General features: G+C 34.0%; 2 protein-coding genes and 1 long non-coding RNA gene across 11 annotated transcripts in view; 1 reads left to right on the forward strand and 2 right to left on the reverse strand.

Moving 5' to 3' along the window:
• The window catches only part of ANGPT2 (angiopoietin 2), a 39,610-nt gene extending 28,986 nt beyond the window's left edge, over positions 1–10,624 (forward strand). For both annotated transcript variants that reach the window (XM_030490853.2, XM_030490854.2), the window contains 4 exons: positions 4,309–4,410; positions 4,916–5,082; positions 7,800–7,930; positions 9,325–10,624. In XM_030490853.2, coding sequence (XP_030346713.1) covers positions 4,309–4,410; positions 4,916–5,082; positions 7,800–7,930; positions 9,325–9,485 — 561 coding nt within the window. In that variant the 3' untranslated portion in view covers positions 9,486–10,624. The remainder of the gene's footprint in view (positions 1–4,308; positions 4,411–4,915; positions 5,083–7,799; positions 7,931–9,324) is intronic.
• MCPH1 (microcephalin 1) overlaps positions 1–23,540 on the reverse strand; it is a 124,323-nt gene that overhangs the window by 66,159 nt on the left and 34,624 nt on the right. For 4 of the 8 annotated variants that reach the window (XM_030490846.1, XM_030490851.1, XM_030490849.1 and 1 more), the window contains 3 exons: positions 21,216–21,378; positions 13,880–13,957; positions 13,130–13,207 (listed from right to left, as the gene is read on the reverse strand). In XM_030490846.1, the coding sequence (XP_030346706.1) occupies positions 13,130–13,207; positions 13,880–13,957; positions 21,216–21,378 (319 nt within the window). Of the gene's footprint in view, positions 1–13,129; positions 13,208–13,879; positions 13,958–18,678; positions 20,390–21,215; positions 21,379–23,540 lie in introns of those variants that run through there. The other 4 variants (XM_030490850.1, XM_030490847.1, XM_030490845.1 and 1 more) reach the window with 3 other exon arrangements.
• Positions 597–4,312, reverse strand: LOC115609981. The gene is made up of 2 exons (XR_003992063.1): positions 3,246–4,312; positions 597–1,665 (listed from the first exon to the last, which is right to left on the reverse strand). It is a non-coding gene; the product is annotated as an uncharacterized LOC115609981 (long non-coding RNA).

The raw sequence follows: 23,540 nt of genomic DNA on the forward strand, positions 1-23,540 counted from the left end.
TTACGGAATGAAAATATCATAAACTTTAACACTGCATTTTCAAAGCCCTAAATGTTTAGGCAATTTATGTGATCTGAGTAATGCACATTTCTACAAAACTAAAACCTACCAAAATATTCTATCCCTGAAACAAAAGTACAATCAAAAATTTCCTAAAATATAAAACATTGAGATGCTTTACATTTTGACATGGAGGCTTAAAACACTTAACAAAAATACCTATTCTGATAATTGACTATGTTAAGAAAGTAGTTAAAATGCAATAATTTAATTGAATTAGTAATTAATTTAGAAATAGTAAAGATTTTATTCTTATTCTGCCTACTTCAGATAGAAGGAAAAAGACACTTAAAAAGACAGCAAAGGTTTACTTACTATATGACATGAAAAATAAGAGACTAAAAAGTTTTAACCTGATGCAGATTTTTTATACAAATACAAATGTGGAAGAGCAGTTGTCAAGGGAATTGAAGGTTTAGGGATAATCAACACATTGCACCATTTTCAACTGTTTATGATGTGCATGGCCACTGGGACCAGGAAACAGAATGACCTTTTTTATTTGCCAGAAGTGCTGCACTGCTGTTTATGTTTTCGTCTTTTCCTCTTGTAACACCTTCTGACCTCCCAACAGGCTTATAAACAACTTCTGTAACTGACCTTACTTTACTAATTTGTCTCCCATCATAATCCAGAACTAAAGAACTGCATACGAGAGCTGAGAGGAAAACAATTATTTCATTCCATTAATATTTTCAAGCTTTCAAGCTTTCCTGTTCTGCACCAGGACAAAAGCTAAGTGCTTTTAAAAACATCGAGGAAAAACAGCAAAAGACTGCTGACACAAGGAAAAATGGCAGAGACAAACCATGAAAAGTCAATTGCTTCATGTTTACAGCAGGCACCTGAACAGATTAACCTTCTGATTAATTAATCTGGTTAATTCTGGTCTAGATGACCCTAATATATTAGCTCAACCTTTATGCAACTATTACCACCACATTACCCCAGATCTTAAAATAGAAGCTGAAGCAACGGCTAAGCTCTTCCCCATTTCCACCCATGTTGAGCTGAATTTTCATCCCAGACTGACACACATTTCCAAGCCAAGGCTTTTTTAACCAAAACTTTCTTGCAGACAGTGATTTGGGCAAGTTTGAATTTACCAACAAAATGGTGTTGCCTAACTTTCCTAAAAAGTGATTATCTGGAGAACTAGCCAGTCATTTCAAAAGAAGCCCATGCCATTGACCTTATGTCTAAAATACACATACAAAAAATTGTTTCCAACCCCAACCATTAAAAAAGAGCATGTGTGTAGCTCCTCTGATATAGTAAGAGGTCAGATGAGAGGGGTTTTTTGTGAATTTTAGAAGTTTCATCCTATCTTTTTCACTGGTAACTGGTATTAGGTTAAACTACATTATAAACCACACATGTAGGGTTTTTTTCCCAAAAAAGAGAAACTAAGACCACAATTCTTATCTAGTCACATCTCTGGGAGCTAGAGATAGCAGAATACAAAATCACTGAGTGTCATGACTCAGAAGTGTTTAGGCACTGCACAGACGTGGCAACCGCAAGTGCATTGGTATAAAAACTGGAGTGGATCTTCAGCCTTACCATTCAGAAAGTAGGTCTGAAAACACTTATGCCCCAAATATCCTAATGCACAAGAAAAAAAGAAGAAAAATTACTTGCTCTGAAAGTCAACTTCCTAGACAGTTAAGACATCAAACTGACTGCTCATAGCTTACACACTTACCATCTTTAGAAAGATGACTAGTCCTGGTGACATGTACGTTACAGCATTTTCAAAAATACAGCACTGATTTTTAGCTGAAGGTGAAAAATATAAACAGCTGACCTTAGCTCTGATAGTACTGCAGCTGCTAGAACTGTAAATACTGAAGCAGTTCACAAGATAAATCAAATATTCCCCCTGCCAATTTGTTGTAATTTGAGAGGCTAATCTCTTTGTTCTTTTTGGCATCTGTTTGAAGACTCCTGCTGCCTGCCTAATCTTGGTATCTATTTTTACTAGTTATATGAAATGTTACATTTCTTCCTTTTAAATATAAAATCTAGGCTAGGCTGAAAGGTCAGAAGGGTTCTGTTCTAGTAATGAGTGCTAGAGGAAGCCTCATATGCATATCATTTTACTGGAGAATGAAGATTTTTTTAAAAAAGAAGTTAGAGTCCAAATAAATGTTTCCTCTCCCCTCATCTTTCACATACATCATGAAGAAATTGTTCCCTCTGCAGACTGACACAGCAATTTATTGTTTAAACTAAGCAAATCCTTTCCTTAATCTTCATTTTACTGAATAGCATATCTCCATCCTAAAAATTACTTATGAATATATATCATTTACTTAACTATATGTAGTAAAAAGTAATAAACATAGATCAACTTATTTCATTAATTTTCTTTCCTTAATCTTTACTGCCATTTTTCTTCATTGAGTTTATTTTTTCCCAAATTAAAAATCAAGTGTGTATGTAAATTTGAAGTTCCTAGTGTTACAGTAAGTATTTTCATCTTGTTTGTTCAGAGAATTGATTTCTAGGGAAATGATCTGGAAAGCAAAGGAATGATTTCATAAGTGAAGCTCCATATGCGAGAGTTTGAAAGACAGGGTTCTGGATTGCCAGTCAAGCCTGAAAGCAAAACTTTTCACTTACTTAATAGGAGATAAATGAATTTTCACTTTTTAGCTAGTTCAAGGGAGCAAGTGTGCAACCACAAAGTACTCTAAGATGCAAGGAATTGCATACATCAGTACAAATTAAAGTTGCTGCTTTCGATTAAATTTCATTCACATGACATACTTTAACAAGAAATCCCTAATCCAACTTTTTTCCTTATTTTTATCTTTCCTAAAAATCTCCAGTTGAATGTCTGACATTTCTCTGATGTTGAACAAAGAGTCTAGATATAACCTTAAAATACAGTATCTGCTTTGGATTTCCAGTGTGTTACAGCCTATTGAAACATTAACACATTTAATATTTGCAGCTCTAAGGGCTTTCCCTTCAGAAGTCTGTTGCCTGTGAACAGTATATATGCCCCTGCTTGCACTGTAAATTCCCTGTTTGTTTTATATAAATATGTGCGTGTATAACATATGTACAATACATACACCCTAAAAAAGCCAATTATATTGAAAACTTAGCCCACTTTTATTTCCTAAGATGACAACACAAAACACTGCCCCAGAACAGAATCTTCTCTGAAGTCATACTTTTTCAATGAATTTCCAGGATGACTAACAGTTCAAAGAACTTAAGTCTGCTAACTGCTAACACTCATAAGACAGTCCTCCCATAGAAGATGAAAAAAACATACAGCATCAGTGTCATTCAGTCACGATTTGGGGCACTTATAGGCACAAGCAGCTGTAATAAGCATCCCCAGTATATTGGCACCCTCAGTAATACCTTTCATCTCTAACACTGAAGTGAATATATACAAGAATTTTATTTAAGTCAGTCACTTTCTATTTTAATCTAGAAGGAGGTTGACTGAACAAAGCACTTATGAACTTGAATTCTACTGCGCCAGGGATGCATTTATTGGGTATTCTAAAACTGAATTCACTGAACTGCCTATTGCATGTCAGTCCTTTCAGATATTTAGCAATAACTTGGTAAAATCAAAGATGATTTATGAATATTTGGACACACGGTTGGTTTTTTTTTGTTCTAGAATATAAGATATGCATTGCAGGCTGTATATTAACATGGCTACAAGATTTAACTTTCAGATAATAATTGTTTTACACTTAGATTTAACTTTGGGGTCAGACCATCTGAAAAGGCATTGAAAAATGACAACAGAAATAAAAACATATTTCAGTTTGCTCACTGCCTGAATTTAACAGTATGTTAGCATCTGTTAATGTTAATCTGACAAGCCATGGAAATTTGAATGGATCTCTCACAAAAAAGATGGAGAAGTGAAAACATCTTTTAGGAGAGATATTTCATCAGGAAACTCACAAAAATATCAGTGCAAGAGGGAAGCATAGAATCAGAAGCTATGTTCATTTTTTTCTTCCTTCAACACCAGCTATCAGCCATTTTTAAGGCATCATTTTTATTCTGTTAAGCATGACATTACTGAGAAATCACGTTTATTTGTGGGCAACCACAGCAGATTTGTATGAAGGCTATGAAAACCAGCATTTTTAGGTTAATAATTTTTAGGTTTTGCATTTGTACACTTTAAAACTTGGCACAAATGCTTTGTGGTTTTGTTTTGCCGTGATTGCATGCACTTACATTGTTACATGCTTACTCTGGTAGGCCTACTGTGACATGGAAACTGGTGGAGGAGGTTGGACAGTTATTCAGAGACGTGAAGATGGCAGTGTGGACTTTCACCGGACATGGAAAGAGTACAAGATGGTAAACAATGTTTTCTGAAGCCTCAATGTTATTATCTGAAATCTAATACAATAAAGTTACATTGATAGTGTCCTTAGAATGCAAGCAGGTTTTAAAAGTTATCTTTGTCCTTAGATGTTCATTTAGAAAATGACAAAGTAGTATAAGTTGTTTGTCTAAGCAGACTTGCAAGTCTGATGTTTGTTTTTAAAAAGAAACCTCACTTTTCTTCAGTCATTTCATATGTCCACATTTTTTGAGTTGTTTGTATTTGTGTTTCTAGTGGCAACAGTAGAAGCTGCTCCAAGCCTACTAAGTAATATTAATTCATTCTTTCAGAATCCTGAGTTTGTCTTCACTGAAATTAACTTTTTGAAATATGTCAGATCTATAACCCTCACAGACAGTAAATTCTTAGTTGACAGACTGAAAACTATGAAACTTAAAAACAAAAAAAGTGATAATTTATTTCAAACTCAAAGAAAAAAAAAACCAAAGCTATTTAAATATACCGCTTGAATTACAGGGATTTGGTGATCCTGCTGGGGAGTACTGGCTAGGAAATGAGTTTGTTTCTCAACTGACTAATCAGAAACGCTATGTTCTTAAAATACACCTGAAAGACTGGGAAGGAAATGAGGCATATTCACTGTATGACCACTTCTCTCTAGCAAGTGAAGAACAAAAATACAGGTAAGCAGGAAAAAAATCAGATTGAATTAAAAAAAATCAGCTAATAATAATTCTAGACTGTGTAGATGCAAGATCGTATTTCATACGAATTATGGTGATTTTTCAGTTCACTCAGAAAATGTTTGCTCCATTTGTCACCTATTGCCTAAAACATACAATTTTTTTTTTTGATGGAGAGAATGTGTATTTTGCTAGAATGTGTATTTTACTTCCATAACCCACTGGCTTGAATTGCCAAAGAATAACTCTCCTACCTGTGAAAATTAAGCTAACAGCAAATGTATAGTCTCACCCCTCAAAAAACTTCTCAATTTAAACACCAGATTTTAATGGACCTATTACATATGCTCACATAATTCTGTAAAACATGAAGCTTCTCAATTTATTTTTACATATTTTGTTAAAATAGGAAATAATATTAATTTCAAATAAACATAAATAAATATTATTACAGTATTATACATTATAAATAGTATCAGCCACAGCCGAAATATATGGGCAGTTCATACTTCATTCTCCAGGCTCTCTGTAAATGTAGTAGATATTGTTTGATTGCTTATAGAAGAAACTAGAGACTCCACACTATAACAGATGCTTTCTCACAACATGGTCCATAAAATGTTTCTTTATAAGAATCTTAGATTCATGGAGCTTTAGGTGACTGAACAGAAAAACTATCTAAACTTAGATGAATTTGTCCAAGATTTCTAGCAACTATTTCTTGTAAACAAAGTCAATCTGACACCTGAGAGACTTGATGCTGTTATTTCAACTCAAGTTCATGTGCAAAGCAATCCAAAACTGTCAGCATCCCCCCTCCTCTGCCAAATTGTTAGATCTGATGCCTTAGTAGTATACAGTTGTCTCAATTCCAAAACAAATATTTTTTTCATCTGGAAACGGTCAGATTCTATAGCAGAGATTTTTTTAAGGCAAGACTTTACAAAACTTATAAAGGCACCCTTTGCAAAATCGGTCATTACCCCATCCATTTACAATATTAAAAAACAATTACTGAAAACTAAGATGGTCATCTGTAAAAAGATACTTTATTTTAGCATGCAGCCAAACATGGAATGCATCAGAAAATGCAGTAGATTAAAGAATATATTCAACATTATGAAAAGAAAAAAAACTAAGAAAGTATTCAATCAAGAGCATCTTCTATTACATTAAAAACATTAATACATTCTGAATGCTGGAAAGATTATGAGTTGGGCCATGAAACTGGCCCAACTTTTTGATGAATCTTTAATAGATTCATAAAAATTTGAGATCAAAATGGATGTTGAGTCAAAATGCCTGATCTTAAAGATACGAGGTCAGGCCGGGTTGCTCACGGCTTTATCCAGTTGGGTCTTAATAACCTCCAAAGGTAGAGATGGCACAGCCTGTTACACTGCTTGTCTGTCCTCACTGTGAAAAAGGTTTTCCTGATATCCAGTCAGAACCTCCCATTTCAATTTACATCCGCTGCCTCTCATCTTCTTGTTATACCAAGCTGTACTTTTAAAAAATTGAATAATAACAACAAATGAATAATGCATTCTTTACATGAGACTTGATATCTGATAATCAAGCCTAAATCATATATTATACTTGGAACCTTTAATACCATTGATGTTAGAAACTGTCTTACAAAATTTATCCTCACATGAAGAAAAAACAGAGTATTTAACTTTTTGAAAAAGATTTTTGAGAAAATCTGTAATGAGCCGATCTTTTGAAACATAAATGAATAAAAATTGATTTATTGTTAATATTTTCAAATAGAGAATATAAAATAGGTTAAAATAATCTGTTAAACCACCAAAGACAACTTCTATCATAAGCAGAGAATTACATGCAAGATGAAGACTGATCGGGGCACAGATTAATTCTCCTCAGTCAGATCTTCTTAAACGAATAGAATACCCCTGAGAAGGATGAGCTGTTGATACAGAAATGCAGTCACGAAAGAGATACTGTGGGGGAAGAGGGTTCAAGTCCTCGTTATTCAAGGTAGCACAGTAATAGCTGTGTAATTGCCTCCCCAGTTTGGTGCCCTGTGTCCCTTCCCACTGAGACTGCATCTGTACTTTACAAGCAGATCCAAACAGTAGCAACCTCACTGAAAGCTTACCTTGCCAGGGAATTGAAGGACACTTAAATAACTGTGAGAATTTAACACTAATAAATCTATGAAGAATGTGAAAAAGAAGAGTAATTAGGAAAGTGGGAAGGGAAATACTGAGTAACTCCTAAAATACCAGTTAGTAGTTGGCAATTAATAGTCCAGGTAATGCTGTTATCTCCTGTAGATGCAAATTTGTAATGCTACATTGCCATGTTTTGCTAACAGCAAAATAAGAATAAAAAAGTTTTGGCTTAAACTTTTGAAGTTGATTAAAAAAATAATTGCACGGTGTTAATAAATGCATGATCCGTATGAAAAGTTCCAGGAGTTACTACCTACTTGCTCTCATCTTTTTCTAATATGACATGAACAAAACAGTCACGTCTACAAATGTGGAGGCTGCTCATTAGAATATTGTGCTGACCATTTCTGCTCATGTGAAAACATTATGCTGCAAAACAGCTTACAACAGAACATTGGCCAGAAAAGAACTCAACTATTTGAATAGGATATTTATTGCAAACTATTCCATCATTATTTCGCAGATCAACTACCATTAACTTCCAAATAATAATTGTTTTTCCATCCCTCACTTCAACAGGATCTACCTTAAAGGACTTACTGGGACAGCGGGCAAAATAAGTAGTATAAGCCAACCAGGAAATGATTTTAGCACAAAGGATGCAGACAATGACAAATGTATTTGCAAATGTTCACAAATGCTAACAGGAGGTAGGAATGTTTTTTTGTTTCTTGGTCTTCCTATTTTTATTGGCACTGAAATTGTCTGTGAGATAAATAGTGATAATTTTGACTTAGTAAATTTTGACTGTTCAAGAAGTCCAGACTCACTGATAGAAATGCTGGTATGGTGACTCCAAATGAAATATTTTATCATTTGACAAAAGTTAGTTAAAGCAAAACAGACGTTAAAACTGGAGGGGAAAAAAGTCTCTAAAGTTGGGGTACAAAAAAGTCTGTAATTGTGGAACTGATCAGAGGAACAGCATTCTTCTTCCAAGGAAGGAGATAACATTCAGAGATCAAAATACTTAAGTCCCATCTGTGTCCCCTTTCTCCTCCCACTTTTTAGAGGTTCACAGTTCATCAGTGAAATGGCTCCTAATTTTTTAGGCACAAACCCTTTCCCTAAATATCCAGAGGAGAAGAAACCCCCCAGAAGTTGCTGTATACCATATATAAAACAGAAGGGTACAAGTATTTAATTCCATATTTCAATATAATTATGAAATTACAAGATGCACCACATACGTATCTGCTTTTTTTCTAACGCTTGTTCATCAGTTATTGGAGTTTTAGGTGGTATTTTTATCTTGAACCATAGAAGCTTCTATAATTTATCAATCTAGAATTCCACATTCTGAAATGTAAACAACTGCTTTGTAAAGCTGACTTCTCTTCCTGTTATCTCATAAGAAATGGTTCGTTTCCCTATAGCACATGTTGTAAGACAAAAGACAGCTTCAGTTTATCCAAAAGGATAACTGGATTACTGCCCTGCGAAACGGAATGCACACATTATTGCCATTATAACAGAAGTATAAAAATATTATCTTATTAATAAATTTTCCTTATGACCCACTAACAGGTCAGGACCATAAGAATACAAAATAAGTTTGGGCTGCTTTTTTCTCCGTTTCCTTCTTACCAAGTTTCAGCAGAAAGGTTTTTAAATGATGTGCCCAGAGAACTGAAACAGATAACTGATTTAATCCTCCAAAATAATTAAGAATGAATTCAAATCTGTGAAGAACATGAATTTACCAAAGAGCAGATAAAAAACAAAGACAACTCAATATCATTACAGTTTGAGTTCTGCCCTCAGACTGTCAATAATAATGCTTGATATTGATAATAAATTAAGCTTGATTGAACGCCTTCCCTTCTCAATTTTAAACTAGAGTATTACATAAGCTTTAAGAATATGTCATTAAGACATAAATACATTCCCGAATTTAAGACAAGATTTTATACTGACATTTCCAAATTGTAAGAATGAAAAACTGTGTTTAAATTTATTTCTAATTTCAGGACAATAAAGTGTCCTTATGTACTATTTTGAAAATTACCTCTCTTGATATTTTAATTTGTTTTCTATCTTGCAGGGTGGTGGTTTGATGCATGTGGACCTTCTAACCTCAACGGAATGTATTATCCATTACGACAGAACAACAACAAGTTCAATGGTATCAAATGGTACTACTGGAAAGGCTCGGGATACTCTCTTAAAGCCACAACTATGATGATTCGACCAGCAGATTTCTAAATGCTTTTGTATTATGTGAATTATGTATTGTATAGTCTTCAAAGACTTCATTTGCCAAGCATATAAACACACATCTGCAACTTGTCTCATTTTCAAGCACGGAAAACATGCACTAGTGTTCTGAAGGGATCAGTTCAATACAATTCCTAAATTGCAATAGCCTTGATCAGCTAAAGCTCGTATTATTCAATCAGACACAAAGTCTAAAGCATCAACCCGATATAACAGCGATTTGGCCAAACAACTGAATAAAAAGAACATCCAAGAAACTGTCAGACAACTTAAGGACTCTGTTTTACTGGTCATTTATGTTATGTATGTGTTAGTAAATAACTGGAACTGTGAAAAATACCTAAAATAGTTTTAGAAACATGCATTTTGCCTCATCACTGAACTTTAAACATTAATATAAAACACTTAAGTAGATCTAGAACTATTTATCTCTCTGTCTCATGTTTGCCTTTTATGTACATAAAACCCCCACTGTACTGTAATTGGCTCAATACTGTACTTAAAGAATACATTCTTTCTCCCCATAGCGTCCTAAACAACTTCTTACATGTATTTGGGGTTTTTTCCAATAGCCTGTATTGCTTTATTTAATGGAGGACAAATAGCATTTAAGTACTTTGCATTTATTCTTGGGAAATACTGTGTACAAAAATCACCATTTTTTTCAGTTTGTACTTATTACAGTCACTATCTTTAAGTTACAAAAATCCCTGCAAATTACAGCATCTTATGTATACCTTTATATTTTTATGAAGATTGCACTTTTTTCCTTTCCTTGTCATTTACCTGTAAAATAACTTATCAGTATTTTATAAACCAAGACAATGGCATTAACACCAGATGTCCGATTGTGTGTGACAGTTATCACCTGGTGCTGTAGTACATCTATATATTTTGTAATAATAGCCTAACTGAAAAACATGCATGTTCTTTGATACAATTAAATTTATGCTCATGACTTAAGAAACAAATTACTACATTTTTAAAACAGGAAAAAAAACCCCCTGAAATTTATCTAAGGTCATACTGTCGGGTTTTTTCAGTAAGGTTAGGACTTCTCCCTAAGAATTCTCCATAGGCAGGCCCTCAATGTATGCCACAACGTGAATAAATTACTCTACTAGGTGTTTTTTTACCTTTTTTTTTTTTTTACTATTACAGTATGCTTTATAATTGTTTACTGTACATTGCAGTTCAGAAGATATTGCTTTATATTTGCCTAATTTTGTGGAGATTTTTCCCCAAAGTAACTAGGTTTTAGTTCTCATGCTTAGTCTTTGCCTTATAATAATATTTTGGTAAATTTTAATTTCAGCAGGTGACTCAATTAGTTACAAGGTTAGAACCAAATCATAGAATAGTCACATCAAAGCACACCAAAACAAGACCCCCAGACACAAGCTTTCTGGAGGCTTACTTAACAAAAGGCATTGTATCTTAAAAGCAGTAAATGATTTTGAGAAAGATGGAAGAAAACTCTTCATTTTATACTGATAGTCATTAAAGCTGCTGTCAGAGCAATCCACCACTCACACCACCACCATTCTGCTTCACTGAATATGTGTCAACATTGCTGAAGGGTAGCAGAAACAGAATACTTCTAATATGACTTCATGATTTTAAATTTTAAATGAGCCTAATGAATGTAAATTAACAGTCATCATATGAAGAGTTATATAAAATAATCTCAGTGTATTTAAAATTAATATTTTATTGTTTCTCCTAGCAAACTTGTAAGGATATATGTATCCCAAACTAAAAAAAAAAACCCCAAAAATGAAACAACAAAAACCTTCACAAAATTGCTTTCATGAAGCATGCTTTCATGCATGTCTAAGACATAACTGAAAGAGCAAGTCCAGCAGATGGCCACCAAGCTAGTAAAGGAGCTAGGCATATGATAAAACACACAACATACCAAGACAGGTCAAGAGAGTTGGCCTTTTTCAGCCTGGAAAAGAGAAGGGGAAACCTTACTACTGTATACAACTGCCTGATCAAGGATGCAGAGAAGACAGAGCCAGACCCTTCTTGGAGGTGCACTGCAATGGAACAACAGACAGCAAAAACAAGTTGGAACTGGGGAAATTGGATCTTCTTTTTAATTTATTGATTTACTACTATGAGGGTGGCCTGACCAAGTCTCTTGGAGCAAAGCATTGAACTAGACAACCTTCATAGGTCCCTCGTAATCTAAAATATTCGATGTTTCTATGAAATTTCAGAGAAATGCTGAGTCTAGATTACTGCATTTCCTGCTTTACTGCATTTAATCAGACAACTAAAGAAAATACTTCCAATGTTTGAGATAGTAAGCATATCCAGCCCAATAATCTAAACAAAACCAACCAAACAAAAAAACACATGGTGGAATCTGGCATGGTATCACTGCTCAACCTGGCAAAGGAAAATAGTGCTAAATCTGGTTGACATTACTCTTCATTATTTTAGTAAGAAAACATAGTATGACAAGAATAGCTAGTTTCAATTTGCTGGAAAAAAGTCTTTGCAAAGCCTAAGGCTTTTTGATAACTATTTTGGGAAGGTTATTGAAGATACTGATGTAGACACTGAATTGATCAATTGTTTAATGAGACCTTTTCATTTTTTGGGGGCAAAATGGAGTAATTTATCAAGACTAAATGTAAAAAATGTAAAATTTTAGAGTGAACATATTTTAAAATGACATTTTATCTAAATGATATTGCATGGCTTAAGCTGCAAACACCAAAGTAAAGTGAGGACACTTCAGAATGAATGCAGTAATAGGAGAAAGAAGGCTGCAACAACTGCTTTGGACTTGGTACAAACAATTAAAACATAACAGCAAGATAACCCTTTCTTTTAATTCCTTCCTGTAAGCAAGTAAACAGTATATAAAACTAGAACGCACTTCCATTCTCTCTTAATACTTCTTGGGAAGCAGAAAAGAAATAAGAACAGAAATGGAATATGAACACCATTTATGCTCAAATAATCATATCTTTAAAAATAAGACATCTGTTAGAGTAAGAAACCAGAATGACTCAAGAAGGGAACGATTAGGTGATGAAAATACCACCTTGGACACAGACTTTTTTGTCTCTCTGGAAGAGGAGCACACTGCAAACAGAAGCGATTCAGGTTCTCAGCGTAACCATAACATCCCTCAATTTTATCTTCTCACCACCTGCCAAGCCCTCCTTACTTCTGCTTTAGGAATAAAAACTGCAATAAAAAACCCAACCCAAAGAATGCTATGCACATTGTTACTGATAGCATACTTGGTTATTAACAAGGTAGTCTGAGAAGAAATAGAAAACTCAAAACAGTGTCATCTCAAGTACTGTGTTCTTTTTTCATATGAGTACAGAAAAGGGGGGGAAGAACATGCTCATTTATTTTTCACATTCTTAATGTATTTGCTATATTAAAAAAAAATCTATTTTCTCCTTTTACAAAAGATGCTACATTAGAATTAATTCCTTTGGGCTTACTTCAGAATAATTTATATTTTCCCTACATTTTGAGAACATACAACTTATGAGATAATGTATTCATCTCGAACATGTAAATTTACATAAATAACAGATTTAGAAAGAAAAATAAGTTCTTAACAGTCAATACAATTATAGTAAAAATAAAGTTCAAACCCCATTAAATGTTCTTTCGTCAAAGCCCATATGAAACTTCAAGAAACAAGTAGCAGATGATAATATATTCAACTGCTGCTACAATAGAAGAGAATTGTGAAACCTTTTTTGGCAAAACTATTAGAGTGATTGACTAGTAATCTGCTAGAATTTTACTTGGTTTATAACTAAAATAAAATTACCATTTAATCAATTACATCACATGGAGTGCAGATACATACGGATCTGAGCAGACACACCATGGCTCCACATACATACTTTTATACTGGTGCACAATTCAGTACTTGAGAATGATCATCAAACGCAGGAAAAATGCTTCATTTTACATCTGCAGTAATTTTTTATTGCCAAAGTAATTTGAACTGAAAATACTGAGCCCATGACTCAGTAATAATCTTTCTGTAAGGTGGTAACATGCCTCACCAGTTTATAGAAGCACAGATAGAAATAAAATATACTATGAATAAACTAAGGAACATTTATACTTAAATAAGAACCTACTTACTCAGATGTTAATTGGTAAATCAATTAATTAGTAAATCAATTTTTTGCATTTTCCATGCATACCAAAGTTTTTGTACACACTTCAAAAAGTAGTGGATGAAAGAAAACAAACTCCTTACAGTATTTGCCTTAAAAAAAAATACTTTTTCTAATAAGCCTTCTTGTTCACAAAACCTATTTAGAGGGCTAGTCTTCTTCCAGATACGCAAAAGAAAGTTCACGAGCTTAAAAGACCATTAAACTTACAGGAGCTGCAGGAAAGCTGGATGAAAGCTCATATGGTTCCTCTGAGATACAATGGCCCAATTCCAAAGACCACAGAACCTAAAATAAATTAAGCAGTAAGTAGACCTCTTCTAATTTCTAAAATAGTAAACTCTTTGAAAGTATATTTAGAAGTAACATTGCTGTTGCAATAGTTCGATATTTCATTTACCCAAACCAAATGATTCACTGAAAAATCAAGCAATCAGATGCCCATTTTACAAATGAAACAAACCATTAAAATACAAAAGTCATATTTCTATGTATAGCTACATTAAATTTTAAAACCTTGTGAGGATATTAGAAAAGTCAACACTGTGCATCATGATATAAAAACTTAAAATTTTGAAAAGGGAAGTCATACTATATCAGTTCTGTTCTCTTGGTTCAGTAAATCATCAAATTTCATGAGGTTCCTATTGGCCCATTTCTTCATCCTGTCAAGATCCTTATGAATGGGAACACCCATCTGGTGTATGAAACATTCCTCCACAGCTTTGTAACATCCAGAAACTTGCTGAGGGTGCACTCTTCCCCATCATTCAGATCATAAATGAAAACAGTAAACAATATTGGACTAGCACAAACTACTACTGACTGGGATTATACAGCCATTGTATATAATCCACATTACACATATAAATGAGTCCACAAAGAAGAAAAGCTCAATTTCATTCTCTTTGGTATCCTCCTCTATTAATGTCACATTCTAGAGCACAGAAAAAGGTTGCTAACAGTGCTGGAAAATACGAAATCATCTGTGTCCTGCTGAGCTCTGAAATGCTGGGTCAATATGATCCTTGGACACTAGCAATCCTAACACTTTGGACTCCCTGCAGACTTCTGTTCTCATCGGGGCCTTCACAAAATGGTTAACATAAGAAAAAACCAACCCAAACCACTTGAAATGGTTAAATGGTTTTATTTTCAATTTTCAATTTCTGAAATACACCTTTATTTTTTTTTTTTAATAAATTTTCCCAAAACTACTCCATCCAGCATTTTTCCTGGGTTGATTTTCTAAACCATTCTTCAAAACAATTTATCATTCTAAGTTGCACCTGGTAGACTATAATATTAAAAATCACACAAAGAGTGGCTTCTACCACCCTTCAAATGTTAGAAATGTTGTCTTTATGGGAAAATGGGAAAAGACTGAAGTATTTACCACGGCTCTGCCCTTGAGTCATATAAAGGGCATTTTGTTACTAGTTTCTAGATAGTCTAAATTCTGAAGCACACTCTGATGGAAGAGGAGTTAATTTTCCTCACTGGCTTTATCAATGTGAGCTAAGCTGTAAAGCTTCTCATATAGGTAAGACTGGTAAGTTGCTTGCCAAATTTGTCCACTGTCACAATTCAACAACTTTCTCCTCTTACAGACACTTGAGCTTTGCAAAACCCTTCCTGTAGTTGCCATTTGGCATGCCTTAAATCTGAGTCAAAAAAAAGCATTGTCACCCACTAGTGAGAGATAACACAATTCATACGTGCAACCTTAAAATCCACAGCAACCCACCAATACCCTGCTGCTCCTACAGCTAATATTAAGTGAATAAGAAGTATATATATACCGCCAAAATGGGATACATGAAATTCATTAGAATGTAAATCCCTGTGTTTCGGACAATTCCACCTCTGGCAGTCAAATGGTTCTCCAGCCATTTAAAACAGATGTCTTTTCTTACTGTTAGCACAGACATGTACCATTAAACTGTTGTCATCATTCACCTTAGATTAAGCTGAGTTTCATCAGTGCATGAAATTATTCCTATGCTTGATTCACAATTAACTGAAATATTCTGTGTTTTTTTATTCTTTTAGAAGCATACAAATCCACATATATATATTTTTAATTTAAATTATACAACTTTTCCTCATAAATTTGGCAAGCAGTATAAATTCTCCTTAGACAAAAATTGGAGTAATAGACAAGAAGCATGATAAAGTTATCCTTTACAGTGGTATAGCTGACTAAAGAAACAAGACTCTAAGCTGAACAGACTGATTATAAACTAGTAATGTAAATCTTAGAAAATAGCCTAATTATAAATCAGAAAATAACTTTCTGTAAAGAGCTCTTTTGCCCCAAATCTGTTGCTACAAGCAGCAAATCGCAAACTGAATTTAGAAAGTAATTTTGTTACCAAAACTAAGTTCTACAGTCTTTACTCCAAAGCGGTTTATGTTTGATGACTCTCAAGGAGAATCAGCAATCTCCAATATGAACTGCTACAAAAGCTAGTGCTTTGTGTGATGCATCAAGCGTTGCTTTACTTGGGAGGGGAGGTGTCCAGTCTTACAGGATATTGGAAGTGAACAGTGATTTTTTTTTTTTTTTTTTGATAATGAAAAGCAGCACATCTTCAAACTTATTGAACTTCATTACAAAAATCCAAATAATATTTTGTTTACTTTTAGAAAATGCACAAATATTTGAAAATGCAACAGCTGTACAAAAAGAGAAAATAATTTCTGTAGTCATTGTATCATACCAATCTTAAAAATAAGAGTTAAGCACATTAATAAATCAATGACCTTTAAAAAATATTCAAAACTTAATAATGCATTAGCCAAGAAAAGTATAGAAACTTCTTAAAAACATACAGTTAAGACTACAACTTTGGATTTTCAGTTATACATTTTAAGGTGGTACCTGTGTGTATTTTTTAGAATTACTTTTTACAATTTGCAATAAGAATATTGAAATTATAATAATTCTTTATAAAAATGAGAACATTGTTAGCTTTATACTTATGGCTGTACATATTGCAAATAAAACAATTGTGTTATCCAAGCCATTTACCTTTTAATCACAGTATAAATCAACTTTAACTGAACCAAGAAAATTGTAACTTCTAACACAATTCTTAGAAACATACTGCATGGAAATAATTTCTTTGTAAATAATCTTGAGCAGGAACAGATGTACCATGCTGTGTATATCGTGTCCTTATAGTAACAAAATGATGTTTGTACCAACAGTAACTTGCAAACAACCCAAACAGATTAAAACATAAACCCAAACATAAACCCAAAAGATTAGTTATGATTAAGTAATCCCATTTAATTTTCCAGGCCAATTTAACGGTAACAACTTCTATCAATCCTTGTATAATAATTTACAGAATTTTGTTTAGAAACTAATTTTGTTTATCTTAACAAAAGTTGCTTGTCTATCATGGTTCTGGAATTGAGTACAAAGGCATAATATATACTTTCCTAGATGAAAAGAAAATTAGATACAGAGTTCATGAACAGGTCCTACAGTAAATAATTAGGTCATGACTCACTAGAACATTCAGTTTTCATGAACGTATAGGCAGCAGTTCTCCATTCTAAGTTGCTGAAATTTTGCTTCTGACTTTGGCAGAGACAAATTTTCAACCAGTATATTTTCATAGCAACACTAAAAAAGATGCTTCAGATTCATGTAGGACAAAATCACGTTACGATTTGCATTATTATTCTTGAGTAAACTACTTATTTTTGGTAAGTCAGCAGTATCTTCTTATTCCTCAAAATGTGGAAAAGGACTAAGAAAAGCTGAAATACTTCAGAGTATAAAAGTGTTTATATTGAGAAGAAAGAGCTATCTAGAACTTTTCAAATGTGCAGTTACAAAATATTTAGCTTAAAATGTAATGATAAAGCAGTACATTATGGATCAAGCTGGATATAGGTGTATCAGAAGGTACTAAAATACAGCTGATAACATTGTGATACTAAGAATGTATCAGATTCTATTAGAATGCAGTCTTGTTGGTCATGGAGGACCTAAGAAAGCAGGAAATAAGGAGGAAAGAGAAGAGTAGGAAAAGCATAGTTTCTCTGTGGGATTTTTACAACCTTAAAGTATGTTTTCCTTTGGCTTGGGACTCTAGACATCAATCTTCTGTTACTTTGTCCTCAAGTATGCACTATTTTATCTAATTCAGTAGCTAGCAACCTATATGGCATGGAGCTCCAACAAGTGTCCTGCAGGTTATACAGCTGTAAGGTTAGCCTTGGTGCAGAGTTCTCCTTTGCATATCCATATCAGCTATGTTCTTTATTCACTCCATACAGGAAAATTTATGTCAAATATCAAGTTCTCAAGGGTCTGAAAACACAGTGTTTGACTAGTCATTATTTAATGTGTCTCACCCATCCAGCTAGAACACTGAATGATCATATGGCATTTGTACTTGAATAACTTATCTTGAAATATGTAAATGGAGTGCTATGAAGATTAAATGTCTAACAGTAAATTTGATATTCCTCCAACATCCATCTTTGAAAAGATAATTTGAAGTTTTTCTCAGAGGAAGAAAGGAATACTGCAGCCTAAATTATCTCTCCAAGTTACAAACTAAAAGGCAAAGGTAAATAATATTTCAGCTTCTTAAAATGTTGACAAACATCTTCCAAAATACAATCAACTCTGCTCAAAACTAATACCTTGATTAAAAGGTACTACAGATTTCTACAGACTGATGGATTATTTGGATTATTTTAATTATCCAATTCAAAGTATTTTACCAATGAAAGTACTTACGGTAGGGTTGACTATAGTACAGAAAGGCATTTAAAGTATTCAGTATTGTAGCATTAATAAAAGATTATTTTGCTTAATTGGAATTCTCGTTACTAATTTTCTACAGAATTCCTCACAATGGTTAAATAATGCTTCAGGTCTCTTTTCTTTAGTTAAAGTATTCAGTTAAGGAATTTGGGTAAAAAGATGGCAAAATTGTGCCAGTGACACAATTAGAAATAAGGCAATAATGCTTTTATGGGATAAGAAATAATTTTTGAAAAGTTCAAAGCAATATTTTCTTCCAGTGAAATAAATTACTTAATTACTTGAGGGATTAGACATGTATGGACAAAGTTCTACCCAGCCTCTGTGAAAGATGTAATGATAGTTCTAAAAAAAAAAAAAAATAAAAATTAAAAATAACAACGTTCATGGATAAGCAGATGCTGCAAGACTGAGCAAACTTGTGATTTGGAAAACTGATATCTGAATTTTTTCCTCTAGTTCCTTCTCATGCGGCTCTCCTAGTAACTTCAGAACTTTGTCAAATAGCAGCTCAATAAAATGAGTGAAGACAGCTTCACCATTTGATCCAATAATATTTACAGGAACAAACTGATCTTTGGAACAATTCCACTTAATGGAATTAAGTATTGTATGTGGGCTATAGATAACCCTGTGGTGATTCTAAAAGGTAGACTGTAAGACAGCAGGAAAAAATTTGGCATTGCTACTAGTCAATGGGACTATAAAGAGCATGTGTTGATATTTTCACCATGGATTGGTTCACAGAAGTGCAGCGCATAAAATGGAAAATGAAATTACCAAACAGCAATTACCTGAATACTAATTTCCAAATAATGCCTTGTATACAAAGATAGAAAACTATCTTACTAGATTTTTGTGGTAGTTACCTACATCTTTAGCTATCTTAGTAGTTATTAGATGCTTTTTCTCAAGGAAATATACAGATTTCATGTTTGACTACCCTGTAATAAGAAAATAACTTAGAGCAAATATGTTGTTACTTAAAACTCCATACAAAGCTAAATGTGGGACAGATATTTCAATGTTTCATTCACAGACACATAGGGTAGTTCAGGTTGTAATGGACCTGTGGAGACTGCCCAAACCCCCTGCGAAGTATGTTCTTCTTAATGCAGCTGAGAATGCTATTGGATTTTTTGCTACAAAGGCACATTACTCAATTGTTAAGGTGACCACAGATGCAAACTCCTTTATTCCAAGGGAAATTAGTCACTAAGAACTTCTGAAATCCCCGAAGTATACTTCTTCAGATAACTACATGTATATCATGAAAGACATGCTTCACACTGTAAGTGCCAGACATCTTGAAAACAAAAATGCAGCAGGAGTTTGTTTTCACCTCAACAGCTAATTTTTAAAGTATTTATAAGAAAAAGGAAACAAAAAAATTTGAAGTATAAGATGTATAAGATGAAGAGCTATTTCCATATAAATTCCAACAGCTAAATTTTATAGGTCTGAAAACATAAGGAAAGCTGAAAACCTGTCATCTGCAATATCAGATTGAATGGTTAATCACTATTATCACAGTAGGCAATTGTGGTTTAACCCTGGGCTGACAGGTAAGCTTCCCACTCTGTCACTACTCCTCACCCCAGCAGGATGGGGAGAGAATTGGATGGGCAAAAGCAAGAAAAAAAACCCCAAACCAAAACGACTTATGGGTTAAGATTAAGACATTTAATAATTGAAGGGGCGGGGGGGAAGTTAAAAATACAAGTGATGTAAAAGTAATCATTCCCAGCAGCAGCTTGAAGCTCAGCCAGCCTATGAGCTGCAGCTGCTTTGGAGAAACCCCTCCCAGTTTTATAGCTGAGCGCGATGTCAGACGGTATGGAAAAATCTCTTCAGTCAGTTGGGGTCGGCTGTCCCAGATGAGTCCCCTCCCAACTTCCTGTGCACCCCCAGCCTTCTCAAAGGGGCAGCTGATGGAAAAACAGAGAACACCTTGATGCTGTGTATGTACTCCTGAACAATAGCTAAAACACTGGTGGCTTAGCATCATCATTTTGGTCACTAATCTAAAACCAAGCATCATACAGGCTATGATGCAAAAATTAACTCAATTGCAGCTGGACCCAGTACAGTAATTCATGATTATCTTGTCTTTACAGTGACAGTCTGATAACTTTATGTGGTAGTCTGCAAGAAATTTTGAGGATATACAGTGATCATTTGATATGGTGGTCTGGGAACCATTTCTTTAAACTACAAAGTCTCCGAACTACTAGTCTACAAATAGCTTTCCTGATTATTTTTTTTAGTTTTCAGTTTCCCTACTATGCTGCAAAATATCTAACAATTCCCCTTCATTTTTACCAATGCTGAACACAATGATTATTTCAGAGCACAACAGATACATTAAATAATATATAAAAAAATTCAAATTGAATAATGTGAACTTATTCAGCAGAAATGATTTGTTTAGCCTTTAATCCATCAAAAAAAGAGTGCATGTGACATGAGTTTCTCATCCATGAGATAAGAGTTCAGGTATTTCTAAAATACATGCCAGGTACAATACAGGAATACTTTAGTAGGATTAAGTACTGAAAGACTGTAAATCACAGTAACAGAGCTTCACACAGAGGAATTTCCTCTTACTGAACTAACTCTAGGTAAGCCTGAATATCTGAACATTGTGCCATTGTATGTAGCATGGACACAAACTTGGCTATATGCTTGATATTTCAGCCATGCAAAATATGTTTAATTTATTGTGTAATGAAATTAAAAGAAAATATTTCTCACCCATTCATAAGAAACAATCCAACACCCACGAGCAATTCCCAGCATAACATTCAAGGTACGACGAGGACTCCCTGTAACTACATGACTTGTTGTTTCACATACATCATCTGAAAACAGAAAGTCTCTGAGTTTATTCACCACCTGAATTACTGTATTTTGCTTCCTAAAAGGAAGGAAAGAAACATACAATGTTGTATGGATATGCAGGATTATAAAAGTATATACACACAACACAAATTAACTCAAACTCACTTCATTTCTTTTCTCACTAATCATTTCTTTTCTCACTAATCATTTCTTATCCTTTCCTCACTAAGCCTCTACCCACTTGCTAGCCCTAAATTCATTAGCCTTCCCAGAGTCCAAACAGACCCTTTTATGTCATGACACAATCATATCTACTTGCACATCAAAGCTTTTTTGTCCTCCACATCTATCTTGTCTGTTTAAATAGCAGCTTTTGATTCTGGAATTATCTAACATATTGTTTGTGTACAATGCCTAGTACAACAGAGCCTCATTCTTGGTCGCTTTTGTAGTACTATCAAAAAAGTATTACTAGGAAATATAAACATTTAGACACAGCACTCCTAAGAAGTTTTCATTAGGAAACACCAGATTTTCAGCATGTGAGGAAAATGCTGTCTAAATTTAGAGAGAAGTCCTAAAGTTCTGGCCATACATCTGAGCCAATGTTTCAATTAAAAAAAAATCACTTATCCTTAAATGAAATTATAATGAAATATATAAAATTAAATATAAAATCCAGAATGGCCACCTATAACTGGAATTCTAACTTGAATTCTCTACATAGCTACACTGAAGGACATAAATATATCATTGTGAAAACAGTGAGATCTTGGTATCACTAGAGAAAAGCTGTTACATAAGAACAATTTACTGTTCTTATTGATAATTATTTTTATAAATTATTATAAATGATCATTAAAGATCTATAAGTGAAAGCCCAGTTCCAATGCCTTCTCTGCTCCTGCCCTCTGACTTGGAAATGTCTACAGCACGCTACACAAGAGAAAACAATTAAGCACAACCTTGAACAGTCACATCTATCACAGTGGTGATGATCTCAGGTAAAGCAATTTAGTTAATCACTGACATAACACGGGTGCACTCAGAGCACCTCCAGAAGCCTCTGGGGTTACTTCATTCTCACTACATTTCCCTCTACAGAAAGTAACTCAGTTAAAATTCCCAAAATACCCCAGCTAAAACAAACACTACTTAGAGGAACCACAATAAAACTGGGGGGGGGGAAACTTCACAGAGAATGCAGCAATCTATTTTAAAGAAGTTTCAAACAAATAAATGAATAGTAAAAATAGTGTAGCAAATTAACTTCATACTCAAATCAAAAGGTGGTATTGGATGTAGAGACAATTAAGAAAATGAAACCACTGACCCTCATTCCAGCGTGAATTCTGGCCTTGGTGATATTGCTTTAAATGTTACTAGAATATTTACTATTCCCTTTTCATTTTATGAGCTTTAACTTGACATAGCCTTGCAAGCGAATCTTTTTGCAACACTGCAACCCATGGCCCTGCTTAAATTACATACTCAGGAGGTGCATTTCCATGCTGTACCTGAACCTTCTCTTAGTTCTTGTGTCTACACAAAATTCCTCACAATGAGAGGAAAAACACCTGTTGTACAAGAATTGAATCTAAGATATCTTACAAATTGCAGTGAAAACTTACCAGTTTATACTTCCATCAGATGCAAAAACTGATGGATGCAGATTTACAGCAAAATTTCGCTGAATTTGTGATTCAGAAAAACAGGTAGCTGCTAGCCGTAAATCAGTGAGCAGCATTTAATATTATCTCAAAACCCAATGCTATGAAACCACTAAAATCATGCATCTTAAAATTTAAATTCTAATGAACCACTTTTGAGGCTGTAGCTACTGGGTAGCAGAATTGGCTTTTGGCCATTGGGTTGTATTTTGGAAGACTATTTTCTGTTCTGTAGTTCTTTCAGAAGCAGTCCTTTTCCCTTCACCTATTTACAAGCTGACAAATGCCTACAATTGTAGACAGCCAAAAGCACAATCTTGATGAAGAAGTTCTGAAGAAAAGCAACTGTTATCACCAGACATTTTTATTTGATGAAATAGTAATTGGATAGTGGGAAAAATCAACATACAAGCAACATAAAAGAAATAATATATTAATGACCTCTTTCAACAAAAGAACTTTTTCGCCGGCTCTGCCAGGATTTCTTCTCCTCTTTTAGGGAGATCTCAGCCTCTGTTTTCCACTACTCTGATCTGCGCTATTATCTTTACCTCCCCCACAGCGATCT

This window comes from Strigops habroptila, chromosome 6 (genome assembly GCF_004027225.2).
Source record: "Strigops habroptila isolate Jane chromosome 6, bStrHab1.2.pri, whole genome shotgun sequence".
Classification (NCBI taxonomy): domain Eukaryota; kingdom Metazoa; phylum Chordata; class Aves; order Psittaciformes; family Psittacidae; genus Strigops; species Strigops habroptila.